The sequence below is a fragment of the Triturus cristatus genome, chromosome 6 (genome assembly GCF_964204655.1).
Source record: "Triturus cristatus chromosome 6, aTriCri1.1, whole genome shotgun sequence".
NCBI classification, from domain to species: domain Eukaryota; kingdom Metazoa; phylum Chordata; class Amphibia; order Caudata; family Salamandridae; genus Triturus; species Triturus cristatus.
Genome location: NC_140589.1, coordinates 1,751,434,509 through 1,751,447,511, shown reverse-complemented (window position 1 = coordinate 1,751,447,511; position 13,003 = coordinate 1,751,434,509). Strand labels below are relative to the sequence as shown.

General features: G+C 41.7%; 1 protein-coding gene across 8 annotated transcripts in view; it reads right to left on the bottom strand.

The window, feature by feature from the left end:
• Positions 1-289: 289 nt before the first annotated feature.
• The window catches only part of LCLAT1 (lysocardiolipin acyltransferase 1), a 713,371-nt gene continuing 700,657 nt past the window's right edge, over positions 290-13,003 (bottom strand). For all 8 annotated transcript variants that reach the window (XM_085613011.1, XM_085613018.1, XM_085613015.1 and 5 more), the window contains one exon: positions 290-8,776. In XM_085613011.1, coding sequence (XP_085469137.1) covers positions 8,268-8,776 — 509 coding nt within the window. In that variant the 3' untranslated portion in view covers positions 290-8,267. The remainder of the gene's footprint in view (positions 8,777-13,003) is intronic.

Sequence of the window (13,003 nt, the reverse complement as noted above, 5' to 3'; positions counted from 1 at the left end):
GGAGGAACCCACCTGTGTCCCCAATATAATGCTTCTCATAGTTTGATCAACATACACAAAGCATTACAGGATTGCATACATTTATACTTTCATTGTAATGGTTCATGCACTCTTGTCAAATGGAGCCACAGTTATCAAAAGTACAAAAAGTGCTCTCTTAATGTTAAGTGGGACTCAACCACAGTAACCAGTGTCAGTTGTATAATATATAAAGGATATCAATGTGTATACTAACTTTTAACAATGACTACTTTGAAGATTATAAAAGACAAACTGAAAGAAACACACACATTATTTAGAGCTTTATTTCAGAGTACATTATTATATAGATACATGACGCGGACATTTTAACACACCAGTGAACTCTTAAATATGAGGCTGTTGAGTGCATATGCTTCCGTATTGCATTCTGTGCTGCCATACAATGTGTATAAAATACAACTACTGTGCGTAAAAAAGACCTCTCCGTTAAAAGGAGGGGGGTTCAGGCATGGCGATAAATGGACCACATTTAGTCAGATTAACAGCACACACTACACCTGACATCTGACTGCTACCCTGAATTACCACTATATGAAATCACAAAAGACCAACGTCCTGTTTGGTGCTCTTTCATCCACCCATGTGAAAAGAGTTGTTTTTCAGTGACAAACAGCAAGTGAATAATGCATAAGCAACAGCAACCACTGGCTTTTAACAATGAGGAGACGGCAGGATGAGCAACGCAAGCCCAACCCTTAAGTGAAAAACAACAATAAACAGTTTCTGTGGTCAGAATTCTTATGGTAGAAACTCCCTCATCTGTCTGTGGCTCCCAGACGTCATAGTATTTCTATACTTTCCCTGAAAATTGGAGGCGAGGCATAGAATTCAGCCCAACTATTCGAAGACATGATAATGAGCTATTCTAGCGTCAGACTTTGAATATTGGTGGAGAGTGTATTTTTGGGTGCTCTGCTGTAGACGTGAAAGCGGGCAAATCGCTGCTTCTGAGTGCAATGGGTTTGCATTCTCAATAAAGATAGTAGGGCAGGAACAGAAGGGGAATTTCAACATATACAAGTCCTGCGCTGGGGCTCAGCTAGCACTAACCAGCTTGAGTATGGGGCTGGAGAGGCTTCTGAGTAAAAGAGAGTTCTGCTTTTACACCAAACGGGTCCAAGTGCGAAAGGAGTCCTGTATAGGCGTGCTTTTATGTTTCAAGTCACCAACAACGGGAGTCCCTTCTTTTACTGGATTTAAAATACCCAAAAGATGCTAAAAGCCAACGAAACAGGTCCCGGATCAGTTAAGAGAGAGTAAAACCAATAAATGATGCGAATCCGATGTATCCAGCAATAATAATGGTTCAGTATCCCCATCACCCCAACTTGGTTTCAAAGGATTATATTTATTTTACCAGTATTATATAGGACAAGCGTGGCCTAAAGGCATTACAGTGCTTTACATGAGCCTCAGATTACATTATAGAAGGTTAAAACGTTTTTAGGCACAGGTACATGAAGTACTTTGCCCAGAATCCCAGAATGTGAGTCAGTGGCGGGACTTGAACCTGGTTCCGCAGTTGGAAAGTCAGCAGCTCTGGTTGATGGGCTGCATCTCCTCCTCCACTATATTCCATGCCTCCGGTTTCTATCTGTGGCAGTGAAATGCTCAGCATTGTGTGCTTTAAACTAGAACCGTAAACACTATTAAAGAAGATCAACCAAATTCTTAAGTAGGCCGTGAACATGAAAACCAGGGGCTTCACGTAAGCATTTGTGCAGTAGCAGCAAAAATGCTATAAGTTATTACCAACAGCAGGGTCCAGTTCAATGGAAAGGGAATGTTAGCGTACAAGCAACAAGGGACTCACAGACTGTCTCTAAGCTGGGAGGCACATTTCTTGAATTAATAGCCCATGAACTGGTTAATATCACTGACATAAATGAATTGATTGGACCAGCCGATAGGTCAAAGAGAAGATATGGGAGCTTGTGTATGCGAAACAATCCCTGCTATATTTATACATGTGTGTTACTGGCGAAGAAAAGGTGGTATACAGGCCTCAAAGCAGAGGGACCAGGATGCGGAGTATGCAGCACTGGAGAGTCATCAAGCGGCAGGCAGGTGATGCCCCAGTTATTCTTTGAGCTTGAAGGGGAAAACAACGTAAAAACCTGGATTACACCCAACAGTAATTTGAATGTAGAATAAGCATAGTGGTTTCTCCTTTCATGCCTTTAAATGATAAAGTCGTCTTTTGGAGGAATTCGACCACTGTGCACAATAGAGTTCCAACAATAGTCAAACATATCCTATGGCATACATGGTCACTTTGCAAGTGAATTGTCCTTTAACGCACAACAACACACTCCACTGAGCTGACCAATTTGAGAGTTACGTTTAGGAATGTACTCCGTTTCATTATTGGCTCAGATAGTTAATATAGTGCACTGTTTTAATAACAAACGCATCTCTTGCTCCGAGCTACACTAACCAGTTTGATATTTTCCAGTGATGTATTCCTTTTAACATGACAAGAGTGGTATTTTGGAATAAGGCCTTGCACATCAAATAAACATCTTGTTTTATTTTTTTTAATTCTTATAAATATATTAGAGCAATGTTGAAGCATTTCTGTCTCTGTCTCGGTTGTCACAATGTACTTTTTCCAGTGAATGTTACAATATATAAACAAAAAAATGTTATCTTGCTTAATATTAATAAAAACGCACTAAGATGCTTACAATGACCAAGCCCTTAAGTCTTGTTTTCAAGCACTTTGGGTCATATTACCTCAAGTAGCTGGGGTGCCAACTTTCTGTGCCCCTGTGGCACTTTGGTATTACTGCCCGGGCCGCAGACACTTGCACAGCCCATTTGTAATACAGATTGTACTAGCACTACATATGCACCAGGCGAGGATCTTAAGGGCGAGTTCCCTCATTAGCATGGGAACGTAGACCCATGCAAATAAGGAACCACTCTGCCTCTACACTTGCGCTGTGTTAGAGAAGTGGGTACAAATACAAAGGAGTTACCAGGGGATGCAGGATGAGGAGGGCACTCAGTCACTGCTTCTCCCAGAGGGAAACCCTTGAAAGAAGGGTAAATAGTTCACTTGGACCCTGTGGTGATCTCTGCCCCCTTCCAAAAACAGGCTGAGTTGTCGCCTGCACAGTGAAAGGCAGACAGGCGGCTTTTAACAGCCGGTCCATATTTCACTAATGCGCTGCCCCCAAACCTGGCACGAGTTCACGGTTGAGTAAGGGGACAGCACATTAACTGTAATTGGGTGTACTTAATGGTGTACTGCAGCACAAACAGGTACAATGCGCCCTATATATAATGCAGGCCCAGAGGTCATCACAAATGAAAATGCAGAAACCCAAGGATACCAGGCTGTGCATTTGAGCTTCCAAATGAAATCTTACACTATTCCATCAGAAATGCTGCATTATACTCGGATCATCCTTCTTCCTCTCTGTTCCAGGAAGCTTTAGTCAAAATATTGAATTTCATGTACTGCTAAATATTGGGAGTTTTCCTGCTCCAACATGCTCCAAGGATGCAAACTAAAAGTTGACTATTTTGTCTGGTGTGGAAACAAGTTTGCTAATTGTAAATAGGATGCCATCATCAAAACAGCTCACCTCCTCTTGCATGTCCCTCTAAACATTTAACCCCTTCAGTGCCCGCCCCTTTCCCCGCCCTGTGCCGGCCGTTGTAATAGCGGGCGGGGTTTATGACGAGCTGGTCTCGTCATGGGCACAGCGCGACCGCGGCCCATGACGAGACCAGCTCGTCACGGGCATTGAAGAGGTTAACACCAGAGAAATGGATAGCATTTTTCAATGAAATGGAATTTGATGTAGGATTAAATTATTTAAATATGAAAATGTGAAGAATTATGCACAACTTAATGTGATTGATCCATCTCAAGACTTGGAGGATGCATTTTTCTAAAATGATCTTTTAAGTCAGTTAGGGCCTAATTTACAGTTTGGCGGACTGGGCACAGTCTGTCTGTCAGGATGTCATAGCACATTACCTCGGCCATCCTGACAGACTACGGTCCATCAAATTTAGAGATGAACGCCAGTCCAGTGGTCATCACTGTACACTGAAAGGAACCGCAGTCACCGCAATTCATTTCAACATACAAAATGTTTGGTGAACAGCAGTTGTTTGTTTTGTTGGATGTCCGCCAAACCTTTATAACGTTTTTGTTTTTCAGAAAGAAACTCAAATAAGTTGGAGCTTGCTTCGGAAACAAAATAAAAATAATGCCCCTCCCCACCCCCTGGGAGCTTTCTACCAGGTCATGGGGGAATTATGTTTTTCCTGTCACTCATCACCAGGTTTTCCCTGGTTTAGATAGACAGGGAAAAAATACATTACACCGTTCAACCCAAATGGGTGCAATGTTCTTCCTCCAACGACCTCTACTCCATCTGGCCATTAGAGGAAGTATTCAGTTGGCCAATGGGGGTCCATCTCTAAATAAGATGGGCAGATCTAGGGTCTGGCCCTAAATGGGGAGGGGCAGGGGGGCTGTAGTGTCCTTCCTCTGATGGCCCCTACTCAGCCAGAGGAAATTTAAAGTCTTGGTGCCTTCAACAGAAAACTTAGGTCCCTTATTTCTAAATGAGGCGAGCAGACCTACGGCTTGGCGGAGAGTACTACGCCCTGCTCGCTATGAAGTATCCTGTCTGCTAAATCTAAATCACTCCCTTAGTATTAGAGTGTGGAGGAGATTTTGGTAACTCTTTGCTGTAAAACGTCTGCATTATATGGGCCTCCACTGATAGTCGTGCACACAGAATATTCCAGCTACTGTGCAGGGAACCTGGAACGCTTTTTTTCATTAATGCATTGTGAATATAACTTTAACTGGAGGTCGACACTTCAAACTTCCAAAAATAAGTGTCCCCTCCATAGTAAAAACTGGTCAACTTTTATAGATTTTTTCTTTCTGGAATTGCCAATTTACAGCAACCAAGAATACAACGTAGCTCCAAGTGGAAAAATATGTAACATCTCGTAAGGAACCTCTGAAATTTTGCATTTTACAGACTCAAATGAAGGAAAGAGAGGCCTTCAGGCCAAGATTGCACAAGATTATAAAAGACACTGCTCCTTCAAGAAGCCATAGGTTCCATCTCTTTGCATGCACTGTACTGGTAGTTTGCCTCACAGCTTCAGTTCTTTTTGGAATTCACGATCGAAACCATTAATGAGAAACCTAGGAGGAAGTGCTTGAGACAGTGAAGGACTACATAGAACCTTCTGGCTAGCATTTCACTCCATTTGTAGTTCTTCTATACCACAACAGAATTTGAACAACTAAATCAGTTTAGGCCTCGTTCCACAGAAGCAGCTAACTCAATTCATAGGCTACAGCTTAACCACAAGGATGTCACAGCACACCAGGAAAAGCACTCATGGACTACTTTTCACTTAGAAGCCTTCTAAAGATATGTTACTAAGTCTTATTGACTGCAAAATCAATTGCACTACAGGGCACACTCACTTAATAGCATAACCACAAAATTAATCTAGACAACAAAACTACCAATATATAATTTTGACATACAAATAGGAAAAGGACCATGATTGTCTCATGTTGAATAGTATGCAAAGAGCAAAGTTACAGTACATTTCTTAATGATAAAAGAAATCGGTTCATACCACAATGGTGAGTCTCTATAGCACAGCATATTCCTAAGAGGGTCCCTTACAAACAGGGACTCAAATTTTTTAGGCATTCGATTTATAAACACCTGAATTCATGACAGATTGGGGTTTACAGCAAGCCTATCTGGTACAAGCTTTGTAAGCATTGTTTTCTGCTAAGTGCTTAGCAATGTAATAAAATGAATAATTACATTGAAAAATGCGAAGAATAAAAAAAACACAACTCTCCAGATACAAACAAAAGTAACCTTTTACAGCGTATACATACCAAAATGCATTCCTGAATGTACTTTGTGCAACTGTAGAACTAATAATGACAAAGCAGCAAGGTAAGTACATTGTCTCAGATGAATCCATATTTTCAAGAAGAATATGTGATTTACAAATGTGACAAGAACAGACTGGTCTTGTACACAACAAAAGCACAAGAGTTCAGTGGTTAATTGCTGGGCAATCATCCCAGCCTACCAGTCAGAAACACTGCTATTCACTGTCTCAGATCAGAGCAAAAGCAGTTCTCAAAGCTCTCGTTGCTGTAAAACCACTTGAGAAATAATGATTAAGACAGAAATTGGACAGATGGCGGGTCCAAGATGTTCAAAGTGGTGCTGCACAGGGAGAGAAATCGATTTTGGCTTTAAAGGCTATTTCAATTTTCATGAGAGATCATCAAATGCAAACTGATGAAAAAAGAACTGAATGATAGAGGTTATGTTATATGATGCAGATTTGTTGAGCGCACAATCACCCAGGACGGTATCCTGGTGCTGAGCAGGTGAGAGTCTAGACACACGTAGCTCCTAGTGGGACTACTCGAAACATCAAGTCTTCAGCTTCTTTCAGAACTCAAGTGAGGAGGAGGAGGCTCTGATGTGTTGTGGCAGGTTGCTCTGCGCTTTAGAAGTGAGGTAAAAAGTAAAGCTGACAATTCTACTACTTAAAAACTTGGAAATGAAGGCTACAAGTATTACAAAGGTCCTTGAGGCGGAGCTGGAAAGCAGACCTCGTTCTGACAGGTCTTCCAGTGGATGATTCTGTAAGATGGTGGTGAAGATGAGGAGCTTATTCAGCATCATATTCTTATGGCTTGTTTGTTTTAACTAAAACGTTGTCTTATGTACAGGAACTTCCGTGCCTTACACAGCACATGGGTATGGTTTAGAAGTAGCCACTGTGCAAACCAAAGTCTGCTGCTTCCCAATCTCACACCTATAGTGGAAGAAATAGGGGGTCAATACCTTTCGGCTGAAGTTCTCGCTACTAGGCTTGAATTTAAAAGGTACACTTAATGAACAGTGACCTGAGGGAGACACTAAAAATGCCCATGTAGACAGAACTACTGTGTGGGTGCAAGTGACCGCTTTCATTGATAGCTTGAGACCATACATGCTTCATGTGACAATTTATTATCAATGGTTTAAAAAAATAAAATTACAAGCACTGATGTCCGCTGCATGGCAACTATAAAGCCTGTCGAAACATGATCTTGCTGAGCTAATTTGATTGTCCTAGTAAGCTGTGTAGTTCATGAAAAGAATGAGCAAGGCAATGTTACAGTCAGCTAGGGCAACCCACTTTTCAGTTTTGAGAGGGATTGTCCACCAGCTATTAAAATTGTATAGCCACTATTTATGTCTGGCAGCATTAAGCATATGGTCACATATTTGGCTGCAAGAGCAGCGATCTCTGAAAATAAAAGCAACCTACTGACAGTGTTTTTTGGAACACATCGAAGTAGAGTTTTGACACAACCTACTTGACAAAAATAGAAGGGTTTTCCGCATTTACCAATCTAGTTATTTAGTTTGACAAGGCTCCAGCAGCAGAGGAGAGATCCCCGCTTCACTATTCTAGATATCTCGCCCTTACCCTTCATAGACAAGAAACCTTTTCTTCACAACAAAATCTTTGTGTTGACACTAATGCCATTTAGGACCACCATGCTCATACCACTTTTCCTACATTCCTACTGGATACATGTTTGACGCACTCCGCCTCGACTCCTAACAGTGATATGCTGATGGTCAGAGTACAGCATAATTTCCAGCTTTTAGCAGGACTGGGCCTACTTTCCGCGAGCAAACAATGTAAACTGTTGATATTGTACTCAAAACAGAGAGTAAACCATTCATATGAGCTTTAGGCCTTTCACAGTGTTTATATGATCTACAACATTTCATTTGTGTTGGTGAAGTTGAAATAGATTGGCTGCCTAAGACGGCTTTCCTTCAGTGTGGCATTTACACAGGGACAGTTCCCTATTTATGACCGGCAATGTTCACATATATTAGCTTTTACTAAAATACAAATGATTGACTTACAAATTCAGCAACAGTTCATTGAACAACTGCATCCTATCACAGCTTCCTTCTTGTTGAAGGATTTATGAATTTACATTCAAAGGTAAAAACATGTGTTTTACTAGTTCATAATGTCTAATCATTCTCTCCTTTTACAAGAAAAAGTGCAAAATATTTTTTTACAAACACAATCATAAAGGTAGTAAGAAAGGTGTTTGATTTTCATGCAAAATTTTCTTACGGTTTACAAAGTTGTTTTCAAATATTTGAATTCCCTGTAAAATGTGTCTAATCTTCTTTCTTAGAAGGTAACTGTTGTTGCCTCTTATTCATGTAATATCTATGACATGCTAGTTCAATGAACTCCAGTCCACCCCACAGCTTCTGCTGCATTACAAAAATCAGTATCACGCTCACAAAATACCACCGTACAGCACTGTACAGAAACAACAGCAGGCACATGGCCATGGAGAAGGCTGTCCAGTAGAGGAGAGATATGCACTTGACGAAGAGTACCCGCAGCTCAGATTTGCAAGGCGGGATTATGCTCCTCCCTGTTGCGTCAAAGTACTTGTCGCGCTCATAGAAGGTCCGCAGTCTGTCTTCCTTTTCTTGCCAGCGCTCATGGCACCACTGCTGTAGCTCCTCTCTGGAAGCTGGTAAAGTCTCCACCGGGTATCTCTTTACATGGAAGTGGATCTCTCTTGGGAAATTCCCATTTAGCAGGTGTTTCTCAGTTTGGGGAATGTTGCGTGGGTATGCAACGGTTATGTCGTGGATGGCATCAAGGTTTTGACCTGGAAGAAATAAAATAAAAATAAATTAAAAAGTCTGTGATAAGAGGAAAAAATCGAACATGGTTCATATCGTTCAATTGCAATCTGACATTTCTTAAAAAACTGAACATTTCATTTTTAACAAGATCTAACACATGTATGACACATACTAAAGTAAGAAGCATTTACAAAGTCACTCGGTCTTGCCATGGCAAGCTGCTACAATGGTTCAAATTCTTTTTACACCTTTAATTCCAAGTATATGTCCCAAAAATAAAAGATATAACAGTTGGCTATATTAAACGCGGCTGCCTTCTTCTTGGAATACAAATGTTAAGATTAAAAATAATTTAACCATTTTGTATGATTTGAGTTGAATAGTATGGGTGCTTATTTATTTATTTCAAAAATAACGAATCAACAGCAGTATACGGTGACAGAGGAGAGGTCAGTGTAAAAGAGGAGTACTTAGAAATACCATAAACCACACCCCGACAAGGCGATGAGTACAAGCGATTCCAACAATCCCCAATCCCATTATAACAGGGAGAGGGGAAGGGTAGGGAGAGGCAGGGGAAGGGTAGGGAGAGGCAGGAAAAAGAAAGGGTAGAAACCCTGTCGATTAGTTTAAATGGATATGATAGGAAAAGATCAAGAACTTTTGCCTGAAGACATAGCTTAAGCATTGCTACTGGACATGGCCCAGGCCCTCAAGTGCACTTACAACATGCACAAGTGATCAGGCAAAATGCCACCAAGGACAGTGCAGAGAGAGTCAGCAGCTCAAGTGAGTTTAACCCATGGTGTGGGCTGTGGTGGGTGGAAGCAAAATGTAATTGGCAGTCTAACAGACTCATGGACAAAAAGGACTGTCCCAAAGCCCCTTTATCTATGTGTATGTATGTATTTTTTAAGTGTATTTTTATTGTTAAGCTGCTAGCTAAGAGCTGAAGCTATTTTTAGGCCAGACCTAAAAATGTGCAGTGTGGCATAAATACTAGCTTTGTTGGATATTGCGTGTGAACCCTGCAGGCACATTTGTAAGGCTGTCATTGGCAAAAATGTACTTTTGAAGAATTGCCTGAAACTGCTTTACAAAATTACTGCAATCATAATTCAAGCTGCAAAACCTAATTAAGATTTTATTAATGAAACGCTACAGTAAAATAAAAATTTGAATGGAAGCCCTACAGACATCACCGCGTGTGCAATAACAAATAATAATACAAGACAGTCTTTCACGTCGTGGTAGAGCCTGAGAATAAAACAACTGGTACAGCAGTGTAATATTTTTGTTAACAAAAACATTTCCAAAATTATATATTCAGAATGTTTAAGTCAATGAGGAGCTCTGCTATGAAACAGAGCTGAAACTGCAGGTGATGCTACTCCACCACATTAGGCAACCATTAGTGACCTTAAACTACTTTGAATATGTACAGTGATGAGTTGATTAAGTCCATGCGTCACATAATATCCTGCTCCCAATCAAAAAGATGCATTTATTATAAAATGGTCTGTTTTAGAGTACAATTATTTTTAAAGAATGTAATAACCTAATTGACACTGGGAGGAAAACTGGAAAATACACTACTCGAAGTGAAGCAAAACATGTTATTGCAGCTCTACGGCAGAATGCCACTACTGCTGCCAGATTTTAGATAGGTGTTTAACGCCCAACGCAGAAACAAACAAAAAGATTCTAAATGTTTATGGCCCTACACATTAGACTACACAAAAACGTATAAAGGACGCCACTCCAACAACAGTAGGACGGACACCTCAAGAAGCAACAACACACACCATACGTCACACATTCATTAGTTAAGTATTACTATGGGCCTGATTACGAGTCTGGCAGTCTGAGGACTGCCAGACTAGCATAGGTGCGGCGGTGGCAGTCCAGCCACCGCCTCACCTGCGCTCCGACCGCCCTATTACAACTAGGGCAGTCGGAATGCCACGGGACAGCTGCAGCCGCCAGGGAACCGCTGTTCCCTGGTGGTGGTGCGGCAGCCTTGAGGCAGCAATATGCTTGGCAGGACAATCGCAGTCTTGCCAAGCATATTACAAGTTTCCTCTCCGCCACATTTTCATGACGGTTCCTCTTCCATGAAAAGCAGGGTGCAGAGGAAACAAAGGCGGCCTTACAGTGCCCCCTGTTGCCTCAGGGCCATGGGGGGCATGAAGGGAGGCACATGCTGCACCCTAGTTCCTGCACGGCATGGACTTCATAGTCCATGCCGTGCAGGAACTTATTTTGCGTTCCCATTGCAGTGCCCATTTTGAGAGGGCCCACTGTGTGATGGCCAAAAAAAAGTCCGCCAGACACAAGAAACATAATAACCGTAATCTGGCGGGCGGCCCTAAAACAAGTTTGGCAGTGCGGGCTGCCGGCAAGGCGGTCCGCTCCCGCACCTCTAAACTTGTAATCGGGTCCTTTGTGCATATATTTTTATTAATTCATTTTTATGGGGTAACGCTTGGTCACGAAGATGTCACCTTTTGGTCACTTAGGGCATTCTGTGCGTAACAGAGAGGTTATACATTGCACATAGCTACACAATGGGGCATACACCGGCGAAAGTAGGATTGGAGCAGCTACTTAGTAGGGGTAATGAGGGTCTGTTTAAGACTACCCGATTGGTAGGGAGAATGCCCTGGTTACAATTCCAATAGTGCTCTAACACCAGTTTTCTTGAAATGTGCTGTCTTTGGATGGTACAATGACAGCAGTCGCATGGAGTACAGGTCAGCAGGATCATGCAGCACCCAGTCACGCTAAAGAACACACATGTCACATACAGGGAGCCATTTATTCCACAAGTGCCTGCCTGGGTATCAGCCAAGACTGGCTAAATCCAATAAAAACTAGAATATCGGGATTGCATACCTTCACAAGAATTTCAAATCCCAATGTCCAGTTAAGAATAATTTAGTTTTCGAGTTTTGTTGGATTTATGAGATTAAAGTGCACCTGTCCTAAAGAGACAGACGTGAAAAACTACATTTGTTTTACGTAATAAGATTGATGTACTGAATTTGAGGGAGTAATTGAAAATCACTTCATAAAGGCAATCATATCGACCATAAGAATGATCTAACAGGAGGAAAAACATTTAGGAGCGATACTTCACTAAAATGAAAAGGAGAAATATAGCAGGAGTCTGAACAAATGACGACATGTTAGACTACAGCAACACAGCTTAGCAACTGCTCTACAAACCTTGTTTAAGGTGTTGATATCAGTGGTGCGTGGCGATCATTGCAAATATACTACACGCATGTAAATAAAGCAATTGAAATGCTGTCAGGTGCATTTCAAAATGAAGGGACAACATGTAATTCATGTTGTAAATTCAGTCCTGTAATCTGAACCCTTCATTCCTAATGTCTGGGAATTGTGCCAGATTGGAGATGTGCCTGGCTGTAAACCTAACCACCGCAGGAGGCCAACATAATGCACTGCACGGCCGGAAAACAAGAAATGGAAACAAAAAAGGATTACGCTCCCCCATAGCGGATCAAAAGGCCACGTCATGATTGCTCCATCCCTTCTGCTCTTCAGAGAGGAGCTGAAGATCCTTCTCCCCTGCTCTCTCTAGAGCCACCCTCTAAAGCGCTGTTTATTCCCATTAATTTATTTTCAGGTACATATATCTACAAAATTAAATGCAAAGAGGCCACGGCGAACGTCTTGGATCATTTCTAAGCAGTAAGAAAACAGAAAAATTAGACTCTCTGATAATTCTCATTATCATCAGCAACTTTTAAATTGATGTGCCTCTGGAGAAGCACTGGACTCTTACTAAAAGAGAGATCTACAGTCAATGTGGTCCACAACCCATGCCTGCGCAGATCAGCTGTCAGGTACAGAACTGGAGGTCGGTTGCTGAACCCCCAGTACATTCTTTTTTTTCCCCTCACACAATCTCCCTGTGGAACTGCTGGGGCTTCCTAGGCTCGTAGACAATTTCTCACTTTTTTGGTCCTCTTTTGTCCATTTTTATGTTTTTCAGTTAAACTTGATTAATATTCATAATAAATGCTTTCACCAGTGGCTATCGAGTGTGTGAAGAGACCCAAGTAGGCAAATGCTAAATACTATTACAGTTTGAGGGTTCAACACAAGGCTCCAAAACTCTTGCTCGGGCAACACTCCGGAATCTTAAGCCTTTGTGCTATAAAGGCAAGTCCACACAGCGGACACCTCCCCTCTCCCCCCTACCACCACATCTGAAGTCCATA